The following is a 17,110-nucleotide window of genomic DNA, read 5'->3' on the forward strand; positions in this document are numbered from 1 at the left end:
CGAATGAGCTAGAATCCACTAGAGATGCCCGGCTCCTTCTCCTGCCCCGAAGGCTACTGATGTGCTGTGTGACCTTGGATAAGTGACTTCCCCTCTCTGGGCCTCGGTTTCCTCATCTGTAAAGTGGGGACAATGATAGTGTAGCTCCTGGGGCAGTTGGGAGGATGTAATGGGCTCATCCAGCATGCCAGGGCTTTCAAAACGATCCGGGGTGGCACAGGGACATATAGGTCTCCCCTCTCTCGCCCCCCTCCTCCCTCGATCCCCTTCGTTCCCTCTGCTCCAGCCACATGGGCCTCCTTGCTGTTCCCCCAACACGCCCAGCCCAGTCCTGCCCCAGGGCCTTTGCACGAGCTGTTTCTCCACCCAGATCGCCCCCCTCCCCAAGCTCTCCCCATCACCCCAGCGCCTTCTCATCCTCCAGGTCTTGGCTCTCACGACACCTCCTCAGAGAGGCCCTCCCTGGCCTCCTGGGCCAAAGTTCTCCCTCCTGAGACATCCCCACCTCCTCGCCCTGTTTATTTCTTCCAAAGTCTCTTCACTTTCTGAGATTATCCTGCTTCCTCATTTGATGACTGGTTCCCTGCTCCCTCCCTTCCGCCTCCCGGAAAGAGAGCAAGGGACAGATCACATCTGTCTTCGCCCCTCGGCACCCCGCTGCCCGGGGCAGTCCTGGCACACTGTAGTCGATCAATAAATGTGTGTCAAATGGACAAATGGCCGGTCCACTGCGACCGTCCAGTTCTTTGCAGCTGGCTCTGGCCTCAGTGATCAGACGCGGGCTGTGTCCGCCACCCCAGCCTCCTCGGCCCCACCCGGAAGCTAATCTCAGAGGCTTCCTCCCCAGGTTTCATTTCAGCCTGGCCGGGGGGCCGGGACCACAGCGCTGACAAAATCTGAGTCAGTGACTAAAATAGCAGGCGGTGCATGACGGCCTGGGTGACTCACGTCGGGCCCGCCCTTGGGCGCCGGCAGTGGAGGAAATTGAACATCAGGGTGCCCATCACTGGGAGGGAGGGGCTCACAGCATCCCAGCTCCCCAGGCCCCAAGTCGCCCCTCTTGGGCCCCCTTCATCCCTCCCTTGGAAGTTGGGTGTCTTCAATTATAATGTCCCCACTTCTGATCTGTGTGACTTTGGGGACCAGGATTCACCTCTTTGAGCCTCGGTTTTCCTCATCTGTAAAATGGGCCCAACAAGAGACGCTTCCACCTGGGGGGCCATTTTTGAGGATTCAAATATGTTTAGCTAAAGAAGCCTCCAGAATCGATAAATGGTGAGTGCTGACAAATGTCAATTATCTTCTTATTCTCCAAAGGTCTGTACCCCTAAAAAAGACCCATCACCCCTGTGCCGAGCACGCACAGGTCGTGAGCACTTATGCTGCTCCTGGGGTTTATAGCACAGGATGCGCTGATGGCCTTGAAACACAGGCGTCGTAAACCCACTTCTCAGATGAGAAAGCAGAGGCTCAGAGAGGAGAAGGCATTTGCTCAAGATCACACAGTGGGATCTGAGCCTAGCCTTGGTGGGGGTATCAAGGCAGACCCCCGCCCCCGCCCCAGAGAGGGCTGCAGCCGAAACTGCCACATGTCACCCATTAAAAATGTCTTTTCTCTCCACCTTCTGTAGCACATTAGAAATAAGACTTTTAGCAGAGCACATAGCCCAGCAGAAAACTACATTTCCCAGCTTCCCTTGCAGCCAGAGAGGGGCCACGTGACTACTTCTGGCCAATGAAATGAGAGCACACGTGCACAACTTCCGGCTCATGCCTTTCAGGCGGGGAAGCGAGTTCCTCCTTTCCGATTCTGTTTTTGGGGAACAGTAGACACGTTTTTATTCAAACACATCGCCGGGCGGAGGTCTCCCAGGAGACAACGGCGCTCGAGTGATGGTCAATAAATATTTATTATAATTAAAACACCGTCCCGCTATCCCCCAGCCCCTTCCCCACCACCACCATCCAGGCAGAGAGAATCTGGGAACCCCACATCCCATTCTGGTCCCCCCGGAAAGTCATCGGGCCCGTTTTGCACTATTTCCTGAGAGATGAAGGTCTTGCAGGCAATGTCCTGGAAGGAGCAGACGGCCCCACGTGGCACCGCGCCCCCTGGACAGGGAGGGGGCCTCTAGGGTCCAGCCCCAGGGGGGCAGGGGTCCCTGGTCAACAGGTCATTCCCCTTCCTGCGGCTGGTCCTCGGGCGCCTGGGCGCCTCTCTGGTTCCACATGTGATTGTTCAGTCCCAGCTGTACCATTTGGGCGTGGTGGATGATGAGGGGCTGCAGCCCAGGGCTCTGGGGGGTCGCAGGGGGGGCCTGCGGGAAGGTGGGGGGCTGTGAGAAGGTGGGGGCCTGGGGCAAGGTGGGGGGCTGAGGGAAGGCGGGGGCCTGCGGCAACGTGGGGGGCTGCTGGAAGGCGGGGGGCTGCGAGAAGGCTGGTGGGGGGGTGCCCGCCAGCCACGGAGGCACGGCTGGTGGCTGGAGGCCCGGCCAGGTGGGAAAGGGTGGCTGGCCTCCCAGGGGCACCTGGCCCCCATAGGGCCCCTGAGTCCCGAGCGACAGGTGGCTCCCGAAGGCCGCCTGCAGCTGCCCCATCTGCGCCTGCCAGGCCAGGTAGCTCTGCAGGTAGGCAGAGTAGGCGGCACTCCACGCCGCCCCCTGCCGCCGCTCACCCTCTAGGTGCTGGCTCTGCGCGCGCAGGGCCCGAGCCCCCTGCTCCTTCCTCCAGCTGGCCCTGCGCGCCCGCAGCTGCTGGGCCCTGAAGGTGCTGGCCACCTGCCTGGGGAAGATGCGGGAGTGCTCGTCCAGCCACACCAGGCCGGTGAGCAGGCCGGCCGTGTCGGGGCTGAGCTGGGCCGGGGAGCTCTCCAGGGGCAGGAAGGGGATCACGCAGTCCTGCCAGCCGTGCCGCGTGAGGCTGCTCATCAGTGCCTGGCTGACCTGGTGCACGCTCAGGCGGCAGTCGAAGTTGGCGGTGAGCAGCAGGATGGTGAAGGCCGAGTGGTCGATGGCGTCCTGCAGGCAGCGCAGCGCCCCGCGCCCGGGCACCTGGAAGTCCTCGCAGAAGGTGGCCCCGTCGGGCACGCCCAGGGCCTCCAGCCTCTCCCGGACGCGCAGGGCGATGAGCTCGTCGGCCCCGGCGTGCAGCACCACGAAGTTATAGAACTTCTGCTCAGACGACTCCGTCTCTGGAGGGGTGGCGCCCAGGGGCACGGGGGCCGGGTGGGCCAACCGCGGGGTGCATGGAGCAGGACCGGGAGGAGACGTCGTGGGGCCCGAGGGAGTCGGTGGGCACGGCTGGGCGGGCGGAGAAGGGGTGTCTTCTGCAGGAAGTTGGGGTGGCGTCTGGTCCTTGAGGGAGGGCGACGGGAGAGATGGGGGTGCTGCTGACACTTCTGTGCATTCCACAGGGTAGTGGGTGCTGGTTTCCAGAGCTTCGGGGGGGTCGGCCAGACCAGCAGGTGCATCTGGGGCCACCTCAGGGCCTGGGTCCCTTGGCAGCACCGGGGGGCTCCCGCTGTCCCCCGACGGGGGCCAGCTCATCTCCTCGGGCTCCTGGCAGCCCACGGGGGCAGGCTCGGGCGCCGGGCCGGCCCGGGGCTCCTCGCACAGCTTGCTGGGCCCGTGGGGGCCGCGGTGGCCGCTGAGGACGCGCAGGGTGGGCGACTGGCTAATTTCCAAGTCGCTGGCCAGGGAGGCCGGGCTGCCGGTGGACCTCAGGGAACAGCCTCGGCTCCAGGCGGACAGGCTCTCGATGGGCTGCGGGAGGCTGCGGGTCCTGGAGAGCGACGCCGACGACGGCGGGAGGCAGGCCAGATCCGAGTGGAGGGGCGCGAAGTCCCCCGGGGCCCCAGTGATGTCCCACCCGCACCGGTCCCGGGCCTCGTCCTGGAGCTCCCCGAGCCGGTGGTCGTCCCTCGAGGTGAAGGCGTGGAGGGCTGCCCGGTACGCCACGTCCCGCAGAGGCTCCGGGCACAGCTCCTCCTCAGAGAGCAGATGGTACAGCCGGGCGACGGCCCAGGACAGGTCTGGGGGGTCCTCCGGGGCCTCGGCGCCGTCCACACCGGCCCACCGGCGGGCCACCAGCTGGGCCACCGCGTCCCCCTTCATGGCCTCCAGGGCGATCCGGGCCTCGGTCTCCTGGCCCAGCCGCAGGAGCACCATGGCGCGCAGCAGGTCGGCGCCCCGGCAGCCCGGGCGCAGGGCCTTCAGCTTGTGCTTGAGGTACAAGAGCTTGTCCTGGCCCGCCGCGCCTAGAAGGTCGAAGGCGCCGGCAAGCGACGGGCCCGGGCGGGCCATGGGCGCGGGTGGGGGCGGCCTCCGGCGGGAGCAGCCCTGGGTGGTGGAGGCATGTTCCACGCCGCCCGCCCTCCTGCACGCCCGGCGCCTCCTCCCCGCTCACGCGGGGCCACCAGGGCGGACCTGCGGGGAGCAGGAAAGAAACGGTTACCACTGCCTCTCAGGGTGACCTGGGGAAGGCGTGTCACCTCCCCCAGCCTCCCTTTCCTCCTCTGCAAGAGGACAGCCGCCGACACTTGCCCGGGGTCACACAAGAGATAGACGCTCTTTTCCCCATGTACAGATGAAGAAAGTGAACAGAGAGGTGAAGCCACTTACCCACAGTCACACAGCAGGGAGTGACAGAGCTGGGGTTTGAACCCGAGCAGCCTGGCTCCAGGGGCTGTGTGTCTGACCACTAGGCTACACTGCCTATTAGGCTAATAATAAGCACACTTATGGGACTTTTTTCAAGGAATTGTGTTGCGTTAACATATGGAAAGTTCTGAGCCCGGGGACCGGGGCCAGTAGGCGTTCAATACGTGTTTGCGAGGGAGATGGTCAGCCTCCTCGATGGCCCCCCCTGTGACCCCACATCCTGGTATTCACGGCCTTTGGGGCATTCCTTCCAACAGCGTGCCAGGGTCGATCTATGGGGCTGACGGAATACGGCAGAAATGACCGGTGTCCCGTGTGACATTATAAAAGACACCAGGTTTCTTCTTGGTGACTTTCTCTGTCGCTCTGGCAGGGTCGGCCGTGCTGTGAGGAGGCCCACGTGGAGAGGGGCTGAGGCCTCCCACCACCGGCCACACGAGGGAGCGACCTCGGACTCCCAGGGACTCCAGCCCCGGTCGAGCCTTCCGATGAGGCAGCCCTGGCCGACCACGCCAGTGACCTCATGAGACCCCAAGCCAGAACCACCTAGCTCACCTGCCCGATTCCTGATGCTCAGAAACTGCGTGGTGGGATAATAAGTGCTTGTTGATTTTAAGCCACGAAGGTCTGCTTGTTACGCAGCAATAGCTAACTGACACAGGTAGCATTATTAATAGGGTGCGCTCACCATACTGAGTGCCGGCTGTATGCCCAACGGTGCTGCCAAGAGGGTATTTCCTCTTCGCTCCATTTCTCAAAAAACACCAAGCTGGTTCCCGCCTCAGGCCCTTTGCACGCGCTGTTCGGTCCGCTTGGAGCACCTTCTCCCCAGACCCTTGCCTGGGTGACCTTAATCTCATCATTCAGCTCTCGGGTACAACACCACCACCTCAGGGAGCCCTCCGGGAGCACCCTAGTTCCCCAGTCCAGTCTGTCTCACTGAGGGCTCCTGGTCTGGAGCAAGAGCTGATTCATGATCAAGTCCCTTTGCCAATAAATCACAGACTTCATTGCATAAGTGACTCAGCATTTCAAAAAATCACTTTGAGCAGATGTCATGTGGTCTACTGGGGCCCCGGGGTCAAGGCTGATGATTCCAGGACGGTCAGGTGCCAGGTAGAGAGAGCATGGGGGGAGCCGGTGTCAGGGGGTGGGGGCGCGGGGGGGACGTGACCGAGCAGACACGGGGAGCGGGGCAGAGATGGCACGGCGCTGGGGGAAGGATGTAAGGAGGCAAGTGGCTGTCTGGTTTTCTCGAAAATGGAAGCAGCCTGGCATGTTGAAATGCCGAGCGGGAGGGAGAAATGGCAGAGACCCAAAAAATGGAGCTGACTTCCTAGTGCGGGGGACAGAGAATCAACAAATAAGTGCGGGAAATTCACAGCATGTCAGCTGGCGACAAACGCCACACAGAAGCGTTAGGAGGGAAGGAGCGCCAGGAACACCGAGAATCGGGGGTGAGTGTTTGCAGTTTCAGACAACGTGGTTCGAGAAGCCCTTGATGAGAAGAGGGATTTCAACAGGACCTAAAAATGGGAAGAGAGGGACCCACGGGGTCATCTGAGAGCAGAGAGTTCCAGGCAGAGGCACAGCAGGTGCAAAGGCCCCGGGGCAGGACTGGGCCTGGCGTGTTGGGGGAACAGCGAGGGGGCCCATGTGGCTGCAGCAGAGGGAGCGAGGGGGAGAGAGGGAGGAGGGAGGGCGGGGAGGGGACGGGGTAGGTCGTGCAGGCCACCGAACACAGCGAGACAGACAGAGGAAAAAAACAGAAAAAAATAGAAAAAGGAAGAAACAGATTCTTCCCTCTTGGAGTAGACAGTCCAGTGTCTTAATTAATAATATCGTATATGCTATACATGGCAATCAAGCGGGCACGTCTATATATAATATACAATCTAGTGGGGCCTCTTAATTGAAGACCTACTATGTGCCACCCTGGCCTTCCTGCTGTTCTTCAAACTCACCAGGTGCAGTCCTGCCCCAGGGCCTTTGCACTGGCTGTTCCCTCTGCCTGGAACACTGTCTCCCCCAGGGATGCCCTCGGCTCACCGTCCACCCTCCTTCAGGTTTTTGGTCAAGCCTGCTCTGATGACACGGTCCACAACTGCCTCGCACAGGGAGTCCCCAAGTACACCCCAGGGGCTGTTTTTGTAAATAAAGTTTTATCGGCATGCAGCCCCGCCCACTCATTTACATATCACCTATATGGCTTTCCAGCTGCAGCAGCAGAGGGGAGTAAGCGACCGAAAATATTCTGAAGCTGAAAACATTCACTTTCGGGCCCTTTGCGGAAAAAGCTTGCCGACACCTGGGCTGTGGATCAGGCGTGTGATTTTTTTTCCACCCCTCGGAGGCCAAGCTTGACTGAGATGGCGAGGCTGGTGTCTGGGGGAACAGCTATTTGGCGCCAGTGTTTGTAAGCCTAAAACCGGATGCCTCTCTCTCTAGACCGTATGATTACTACGGGGCATAACTGGCTGTTACGGGGTGAACTGTGTCTCCCCCCAAATTCAGATGTCGGAGCCCCAGGACCTCAGGACGTGACTGTCTTTGAAGATGGGCCTTTAAAGAGGGGATTGAGGCAAAATGAGGTCACTAGGGTGGGTCCTGATCCCATAGGACTGGTGTCCTTGTAAGAGGAGGAGAGGAGGACACAGACACGCACAGAGGGGGACCATGTGGGCACACAGGGAGGAGATGGCCGTCTACGCACCAAGGAGGAGGCCTCAGCGGGAACCTGCCCTGCCGCCACCTTGATCACGGACTTCCAGCCTCCAGAACCAGGAGAGGAGAAATGTCTGATGTTTAAGCCCCAATCCGTGGCAGCTTGTACGGCAGCCCCCAGCCACACGTGGCTCCCGAGCACCAGAAATTTGGCTACTGCCTCTGAAGAGAAACTCAATCTTACATTTTACGCATTTTTAATTCATTGCGATGGAAGAGCTGAATCGGCGTAAGATATTTTTTTTCCCCGTTAAACACAACTTTGTTCTGGTGGGATCACGTTTAACTGTTGGAAATGTAGCGTCTGAACTGCGATCCGGTAAATCACACACCGGATTCTGAAGAATTAGTACCAGAGAGAGAGATGTAAGATGCCTCGGGAGTAACGTTAGATATCGATGACGTGGTGGATACATGAGGATAAAAAAAAAAGTATTAGTAGAATTAACTTCACCTGTTTTGTTGACGTGGCTGCTAGGAAATTTTAACTGACGTATGCGCCGCCTCGTGTTATGTTTCCGTTAAACAGCGCAAGCTGAGACATTTGCACGACAATCGGTAACGTTGGGGTTAGCGCCATTTCTGACACAAGGCACAGAGAGGTTATGTGAGTAGCCTAGGGTCACACAGCTCGTAAGGGGCACAGCTGGATTGGAAGCCAGGCTGCCTGGCTCTGGAAATCACCGAGCCTGTGGTCTCTAAGGTCCAGCTTACATGGACCTGGTTATGTGGCCGGAGAAACAGCCTTATCTAGTTTTAACTGAACTAACCCACAGGAAATGAGCACATGGCCAGAGTGCTCCTACAGACAGTGGCAGATGGAGCACGTTGCCTGTAACGCAGGCCCAAGTGAGCAGTAAGAGAAAGGCAGCGGGTACAGCTTATCTCTGGTGTGAGCTTGCTGTCAGCTACATAACAGATAAAAACGACGACGATCTTATGTTCAGGTGGGACCACAAGTCAGCCAAATCTTTTTTTTTGAAATTATCAAGATAGCTATTAGAAATATGGTCTGATATCCCCCCCAACAGCACTGACCCTCGGGTCAGCCGTTCTTTCCACCTCCCGGTGGGCTCCTGAGGACAGTCTATAACAAAAAAACACACATGTTGGCATGTGCCCGCCAATTTTTAACGGATAAAGGGCACAGCTCATAAAGCGTGGAGAGGGACAGTGCCTGGGACAGGGCGTGAGTGGGGCTGCCCGTCACGTTCGGTTTCACGCCGCATTCACTCTGAAAATCCATCAAGTTCCATCCGTAGGATCCGCGTCCTATTCTGCATTCAGTTATCCGTCGATAAAATATTAAAAGGGAAAAAAAAATTGGCAAACCCCCGGGGCCTGCCCGACGGGCAGGGAGGGGAGGAGCAAACCTGAATTAGTGGCCGGCAGCGAACAAGGGGGATTCTGCGTGGCCCCTGGGGTTCAAACCTCAGCTGCACCCCTTCTAGGCTGTGACCTGGCACAGGCCGTGTGCACACTGCTGCCTCAGTTTCCTCATCTGTGAAATGGGTATGACGGAGGCCTGCCTTCTGGGGTTCTTACAGGCTGGATGGGTTCATACGTGCAGAAGTGTGAGAGCAGCGCCCGGCGCACCGTGGGGGCTCCACGAGCACGTGTGACAGCAGCCCCGGAGGTGGGGACCCCCGCAGAGAAGGCTCGGGGGCGGGGACGGGTTATGGCCAAGGAGACAGAGCCGGCAGCCTCGGAATCGGCGGGACCGCCCGGCCCGCATTCCTGGCGAACCTCTGACGTCACCCAATCTTTCTGCTCAATCTCCCTCGACCAGCCCGAACTCTGACCCACTGACTCCCCGAGCCTGTCCCCGGCGTGTCCCCCGGCCACTCAGTCCGCTCCCCCGGCCACCACCCCAGCCTCCCGGAAACCCGCTTCTCATCCTGCCCCGCCTTCCAGGGCCACCGGGACAAAGTCCAGTCTGCGCCTGGAGAGTGGGTGCCTGGCGGGGAGAAGGCATCCACCTGGGTGGGGCCAGTTCGGCCACCCGCCAGCCCACGGGGCCCATTCTCAGCCTCAGTTTCCCCATTTGTAAAGCCAGCAGGAAAGTGGCCCTCAGTCGGGTCGGGGGAGACCAGTAATGAAGGAGAGAGTAACCCAGTGCAGGGGAGGGAAAGTGCTGGGAAGGAGATGAGCCAGGGCAGGGGGGTGGGGCGGCCACCAGGGGAAAGCTACGGAGGCCTGGAGATCAAGGGAGGCCTCTGGGAGGAAGTGACAGGTGAGCTGAGACCCGAAGCAGGTGAGGGGGCGACTTGGGTGGAGATCTGGGGGAAGGGTGTTCCCGGAAGACAAACAGGAGGTGCAAAGGCCCTGGGGCAGGACCGGGCCTGGCATGTTGGAGGAACAGTGAGGAGGCCCGAGTGGCTGGAGCAGAGGGAGCGAGGGGGAGAGAGGGAGGAGGGAGGGCAGAGAGGGGACGGGGCAGGTGGTACAGGGTGCTGCAGGGAGGACAGACAGTGGGGGGCCAGGCTGGGAGGGACCAGGGTGGAGGGGACCACGGGCTCAGGTGAGCAATGATGGGGGCTGGACCAGGTGGCGGTCTCCAGGAAGGAGAGGAGTGGGAGGAAGCAAGGACACCTGGGCTTTTGGCCTGAAAGCTTGAGCCGGGGAGGATGTGGGAGGCGCTGCTGTGGGGTCAGGAGGGAGTGATCAGAATTGTTTTAGGCGTGACTCATTTGATCCAGTCCTCCCTGTGTGCCCCGTCCCCTTCCTGTCCCCACCTCCTCCCGCTCTCCCCCTTGCTCCCTCTGATCCAGCCACACTGTTCCTTAAACACCCCATGAGAGATCCTGCCCCAGGGCCTTTGCACTGGCTGTTCCCTCAGCCTAGAACACCCTCCCCCGGATATCCACGCATCTAGCTCCCTCGTCTCCTTCAGGTCTCAGCTCAAGGGTCACCTGGTCATCAAGGTCGACCTTGGCCGCCCTGCTTACAACCGCAGCCCACTCCCTCACGCTCTCTGCCTTATTTTTCTCCTTTCAAATTCGCGCCACCTGACCTAGTCGTTCGTCGCTTAAGGACGGGGATACGTTCCGAGAAACGCGTTGTCAGGCGATTTCGTCGTTGTGCGAACATCACAGAGCGCACTTACACAAACCTGGACGGCACAGCCTACGACACACCTGGGCTCCAGGGTACCCATCTTATGGGAGCGCCGGCGTCTATGCGGTCCGTCGTTGACCAAAACGTTGTTATGCGGCGCACGGCTGCATTGCTGTTGAATATCCATTGCTCCCAACAGAGCGAGCACCCCTGAAACGGATGTTCATCCGTCTCCTTCATAGCTGTATCTCCAGCGACTGGCACACAGTAGGTGCCTAATAAATGCTTCTGGACGCAATAAATCAGTACATGGACAGAACAGCGCCTGGCACACAGTAGGCACTCAATAAATGTGTCCTGTTTCTGAACCCTCCCTCCCCAACAAGACGGCACATCTAGTCTCTCCTGCCAGGACCGGCGCACAGTAGGGGCGCACCTCGCTCCTCTGGGCTAATTAAGAAATGTTACGCAGACACACGGAAGGAAGGCAAAAAGTCTCCAGACCGTCTGCAAACTGTGTGGGAGCCTGAAGGGGCATTTACTCAGTAAGGGTTCAGTGTGGACCTACTATGTGCCAGGGACTGTGCGAAGCAAATGCAACCCTGTGAGTTAGGGCTCTTTTGACTATCCATTTACCGAGGCACAGAGAGGCAGAGTGACTCACCCGGGGTCACACAGCAGGAAAGCAAAGGGGCGGGGATTTAAACCAGGCAGCCTGGGTCCCTGCCCTTCCTCACTGAGCACCTACTATGTACAGGCCCCTTCCCACACCTGGATCGAGGATTCCTCAGGCCAGGCCAATGGGGGGGCTACCGAATACCCGCCCTCTGCGTCTGGCACACATTTCGCAGTGTTTGCTTCTCGCCTCGACTGTGGGTGCTGTGTGCCCCACACACTGAGCTGTGCCACCGCGGAGGGATGGCGGGGGCTTGGGGAGGGCCCCGGGGTGTTGGGGAGGGATCTGGGGGATTTGGAGAGGGATCTGGGGTGTTGGGGAGGGATCTGGGGGGTTGAGGAGGGACCCAGGGTGTTGGGGAGGAATTGGGGTGTTGGGGAAGATCTGGGGTGTTGGGGAGGACTTGGGGTGTTGGGGAGGGACCCGAGGTGTTGGGGAGAACCCGGGGTGTTTGGGAGGAATTGGGGTGTTGGGGAAGATCCGGGGTGTTGGGGAGGACTCGGGGTGTTGGGGAAGATCTGGGGTGTTGGGGAGTACTCAGAGTGTTGGGGGGGACTCGGGATGTTGGGGAAGATCCGGGGTGTTGGGGAGGCATGGGACGGTTTGAGGAGGGATCTGCGGGTTGGGGAGGAATCAGGGGTGTTGGGGAGGGATCTGGGTGTTGGGGAGGGACCCGGGGGGGTTGGGGAGGGACCCGGGGGGTTGGGGAGGGATCGGGGTGTTGGGGAAGATCCGGGGTGTTGGGGAGGAATCGGGGTGTTGGGGAGGGATCTGGGGTGTTGGGGAGGAATCGGGGTGTTGGGGAGGGATCTGGGGGGTTGGGGAGGGACCCGGGGGTGTTGGGGAGGGATCCGGGGTGTTGGGGAGGAATCGGGGTGTTGGGGAGGGATCTGGGGTGTTGGGGAGGGATCTGGGGGGTTGGGGAGGGACCCGGGGGTGTTGGGGAGGGATCCGGGGTGTTGGGGAGGAATCGGGGTGTTGGGGAGGGATCTGGGGGGTTGGGGAGGGATCTGGGGGGTTGGGGAGGGACCCGGGGGTGTTGGGGAGGGACCCGGGGTGTTGGGGAGGAATCGGGGTGTTGGGGAGGGATCTGGGGGGTTGGGGAGGGATCTGGGGGGTTGGGGAGGGACCCGGGGGTGTTGCGGAGGGATCCGGGGTGTTGGGGAGGAATCGGGGTGTTGGGGAGGGATCTGGGGGGTTGGGGAGGGATCTGGGGGGTTGGGGAGGGACCCGGGGGTGTTGGGGAGGGACCCGGGGTGTTGGGGAGGAATCGGGGTGTTGGGGAGGGATCTGGGGGGTTGGGGAGGGATCTGGGGGGTTGGGGAGGGACCCGGGGGTGTTGCGGAGGGATCCGGGGTGTTGGGGAGGAATCGGGGTGTTGGGGAGGGATCTGGGGGGTTGGGGAGGGATCTGGGGGGTTGGGGAGGGACCCGGGGGTGTTGGGGAGGGATCCGGGGTGTTGGGGAGGAATCGGGGTGTTGGGGAGGGATCTGGGGGGTTGGGGAGGGATCTGGGGGGTTGGGGAGGGACCCGGGGGTGTTGGGGAGGGATCCGGGGTGTTGGGGAGGGACCCGGGGGTGTTGGGGAGGGATCTGGGGGGTTGGGGAGGGATCTGGGGTGTTGGGGAGGGACCCGGGGTGTTGGGGAGGAATCGGGGTGTTGGGGAGGGATCTGGGGGGTTGGGGAGGGATCTGGGGGGTTGGGGAGGGACCCGGAGCTGTTGCGGAGGGATCCGGGGTGTTGGGGAGGAATCGGGGTGTTGGGGAGGACCTGGGCCACCGGGGAGGGGAGCTGGAGCGTTAAGGGGGCACCGGACACGCGACGCGAAGACGCCAGAGGCCCCGGGGTGGCAGGTGTCCTGGACCCGGGCGAGGAGCGGCGTGCGCGCGCCCCTGCGGCCTGGGGTCCCCGCCGGCCAGGTGTGGGGCCGATCCAGGTGTGGGATCCCGGCGGCCCCCGCCCTTCCCCACCTACCAGGGATCCGGGCGCCGGCGCCCTCGCGTCCTCGGGGCGGGACCGTGGCGGGACTGGCGGCGGCGGCGCAGCGCGGGGCGCGGAGGGCGCGCTCGGCTCCTCCCCGGCCGCCCGCGCCGCCCCTTCCGTCCCGCGGGGCGGAGGAAGGGAGGTGAGGTCACGGCCCCCGGGGGCCGGGAAAGTCCCCGAGACGCCCCCGGGAGATGCCCTCCGCGCGCCGCCGGCCGCTGCGTTTGGGCACCCCCAGGGCGCCGGGCGCTGGGGGCCACGACAGGGGCCAGAGGGACAAAGGCCCTGCCCGGGGGGGAGGGTCTCACAGTCTAGTGGCGACACAGATGAGAGGGCACTTTTTAAATTAGATCATCTCGATGAGTGATTAATGCTTTCCAGGAACTAGAACGGGGCGCAGAGGGAGGGAGGGGCGTCTACCTGAAATTTGAAGGGGGATGACGGCCACCCCCGGAGGGGCTTGGGGACGCCCACGTGGTGGGAATGGGGGCAACAAGCCCCCATTCCGTGTTTGCACATGTCTTTAAATTCACTGGGGTCCTGGCCTTCTGGGGGTCCTGGCCCCAGGGCGGCATCTCCACTGGGCAGAGTTGAGGCACGGCGCCCAGGAAGATCTCTTCATTTCTGTTGAAATCAGAAAGAAAAAAAAAATGACTAGAATCCAGCCTGAATCATATTCATCTTTACACCAAGACAGTTGTAAAATGTCATTTTTAGTGATTTATTTTTTTTTTTATGGAGGATGGACCCATAATCATCATAATACCTTTGTGGGCGCGTCTTTGTCGGCCTTGAGCAGCTGGAAACTCTTCTCAAAATACCGTTTGTTAGATGCACCAAATACAGGAGGTTACAAGGAAATCCATTATGTTGAAATACATTGATTAAAATATTTTTTAAAGACCACTGAGGGATCCCTTGTTGGATGATGGATAAGCAAAATGTGGTATATCAATTCAGTGGACTATTACGCAGCCATGAAAAGGAAGGAAAGTCTGACACCTGCTCCAACGTGGATGGACCTTGAGGACATCATGCTCAGCGACGTGAGCCAGACACAGAAGGACAGACACTGTGTGATCCCCTCACAGGAGGCCCCCAGAGGAGTCACATCCACAGAGACAGAAAGTAGACGGTGGGGCCAGGGGCTGGGGGAGGGGAGGGGAGTCAGTGTTTTTCATGGGGACAGAGTTTCAGTTTTGGAAGATGAGAAAGCTCTGGAAACAGGTGGGGGGGATGGTTGCACAAGTGTGAATGCACTTAATGCCACTGAGCTGTGCACTTAAAATGGTTAAAAGGTAAGTTTTATGTTATTTTACCACAATTAAAAAAAAAAGTTTTAAATACTCGTAAGACAATCACTTTAAAACTACTTTTGAAATTGAGCCATACGGAAACAACCACCACTTCGGGATAAATCTTTATATTTTTCACCACATTACATAGCGAGATCTATAACCACGCTGATTTTGCGGTAGCGACAAGTGTCGCCATATTTCCAGCCACCTGCAGCAGCGCGATCTGATATGAAAATATCTGTGGTTTTCTATTGGGGACCATGTCCTGCTGGGGCCTGCGCTCACAATTGAGGAAATGGTAAATATCAGTTAGAGTCGGTGAAAATAAAGATGTGAGGGTTTTTTCCCCATCGGTTCATGGACATCTTGAATTCCATCATCGGGTCCCCCAAGACGCCGGACTTCGTTTCAAGGTTCATGGGAAGGGGATGCAAATAGAAGATATATGCATGCTAAGTACCCGGCCCCCCGCCACAGCCCCGTACTTAGTGCCTGTCTCTGGTAAGGGAGAAATTTTATTGAGCACCTACTGTGTGCCAGGCATGTCTAGCCTCAGGGGATACATAGGGGGCGGGGGAGAAAGAAATGATCCCTGCCTTTGGGGACCCCTGAGCTGGAGGCGGACAGGGCATTAGACCCATCTTCCCATGCCTCTCTCCCCATCCTGCCCCACCATCACCAATTTTTGGAGCATTCACGATGTGCCTGTCCCCACGACCAACATAGCTTGGTGGTCATCCTTGATCCATGTCTTAAAACAACCCTTCCAGGGAGGTCTGAAGGTACCCATTTTACAGGTGGGAAAACTGAGGCTCAGAGAAAGTAACATGGCTGGAGCATCCAGGATGGATAAATTTCACCGCCGGCAGACAGATGCGCTCGCTCACCTGGATTTCTCAATGAAAGAGAGAAAACATCCCAGTCGAGGTCCACGTTTCTATCCAGTTTCTCTCCCTCCTGCTCCGGTGGTGGGGACCTCCACTCGGGAGCCCATTCATTCCATTTTAACTTTTGCACACGTATACACATTTCCATGAATGTGACGGTTAGTATTTTTCCGTCTTGCTTCGCGTTATAATTCGCATCGGCCAGAAGCCAGCAAAGCGTCAGACAGCAAATATTGTTGGCATTTCGGGCCAGATCATCTGTCACAACCACTCGACGCTGCCACGGTAGCTTGAAAGCGGTCACAGGCGACACATCAATAAATGAGCGTGGCTGTGTGTCAATAAAACTTTATTGACAAAACCAGGCAGAGGGCCGGATGTGGTCGTGGTTTGCTGACCCCGGCATAGATGGTGTCAATATTTAGCTTTATTCCGTCGACAACATCTCCACCATTTTTCTAAGCCAATGTATGCAGCCCAACCTCCTTTTTGAGCGTGCTGTGGTCTCGCTAAGCATTCAATTTATTGAATCCCCTGTCACTGGACATGCTGGTTACTTCCATTTTCCCCCCATTCAGGCATTGCTACCTTCTAAAACAGTGGTTATGAACACAGTTGTCGGGAGGCTTGAGTGCTGGGTTTAAATTCTTACTCGGACACTTACTAGCTGTGAGGTGGGGTGGAGGACAAGCCCGCTGAGCTGTGCCTCAGTTTCCCTCCCTGTAACACAGAGGTGATAACAGCACCGGCCTCCTGGGGTTGTTAAAAGGGTTAAGCGACTTCGTCGACAGCGTTTCTCTAGGGTGGCTGTGGCAAAGGGGAACTTATGGGACTTCTGCTCGGACGTGGAGAAGATATAGTCTTGCTCTTACTAAATACTGCTGGATTGTTCTCAAAATTAGTGTTCCCCATTCGCACTCCCCCCGGAAGTGAATGAAAGGGCTCATTTCCCCCATCACGGCCGCATGTACTTTCTCTTTCTTACTGGGTGCTGAAGTGTCATTCATGGGCTCTTAAAGGACATAAATCTTAAACAGCTCAGTGGACTTCCACACATGTACACACTCTCGATGGCCAACACCCACATCAAGATAGAGGTCATGCCCAGCCCCTTCTCCGTCATTACCCACCAGGCAGCCACTACCCTCATTTCTCTCATCATAGTTTAGTTTCACTTGTTTTGAAACTTCATCAAAACCAAATCAGAGTGTAGGAGGCTTCTGCGTCTGATTCCTTTCATGTGATGCCACGCCTGTGACTTTCATCCACGTTGTTGTGAATATCCGTAAATTATCCTTGTTCGTTGCTGTGTAATATTCCATGATGTGAAATCTACTCTGATTTCTTGATCTGTTCTCTTCTGGGTGTGCAGTTGGGTTGTTTCCAGTGTGGGGCTCTTTTGAATAAAGCTGCCGTGAACGTTTGGGGGAAAGTCTGTGCGCGGACCTCTGCTTACCTTGAACTTGGGTATAGGGGAGCTGTCCCATGTAAATCCTGGCCCATCAGATCCAGAGTCCCCAAGAGAAGGTGACATCACCTTGCCCTTGCTACTGAGGAAGAAAAGAGGGTCATTTCGGCTCTCTAGTGCGCCTGGGAGGTGAGCCAACAGCCCCCTCTCACCCCGTGCCTCAGTGGGGGACAGAGACCGTGCTGGTCCTTCCCATCGCTCCAGCACCAAGAATCTGCTTCCCTGCCCCCCAGACCCCCATTGTTATCCGCTGCTGGAGATGTCCCCACATCCTTAGCCATACACAGGGCTCAACGATGACACAATCCTGGGAGAAATATTTAAGTCTAAGCAGTAAGCCGTAGCAGGAAGAAGTACAT

The 17,110-nt window shown here is 58.6% G+C and overlaps 1 protein-coding gene across 1 annotated transcript; it reads right to left on the reverse strand.

Annotated features, from left to right (window-relative positions):
* Positions 1 to 1,891: 1,891 nt before the first annotated feature.
* Positions 1,892 to 13,125, reverse strand: TICAM1 (TIR domain containing adaptor molecule 1). Its single transcript, XM_058537358.1, has 2 exons — positions 13,090 to 13,125; positions 1,892 to 4,424 (listed from the first exon to the last, which is right to left on the reverse strand). Exon 2 carries the CDS (start codon positions 4,299 to 4,301, stop codon positions 2,175 to 2,177), a length of 2,127 nt encoding a protein of 708 aa, XP_058393341.1. The 5' UTR covers positions 4,302 to 4,424; positions 13,090 to 13,125; the 3' UTR covers positions 1,892 to 2,174.
* Positions 13,126 to 17,110: the final 3,985 nt, after the last annotated feature.

This window comes from Diceros bicornis, unplaced genomic scaffold, assembly GCF_020826845.1.
Source record: "Diceros bicornis minor isolate mBicDic1 unplaced genomic scaffold, mDicBic1.mat.cur scaffold_301_multi, whole genome shotgun sequence".
NCBI classification, from domain to species: domain Eukaryota; kingdom Metazoa; phylum Chordata; class Mammalia; order Perissodactyla; family Rhinocerotidae; genus Diceros; species Diceros bicornis.

Excerpts from the sequence above, each read along its gene's own strand:
- TICAM1 (XM_058537358.1), bottom strand. The coding sequence starts at position 4,301 with ATGGCCCGCCCGGGCCCGTCGCTTGCCGGCGCCTTCGACCTTCTAGGC.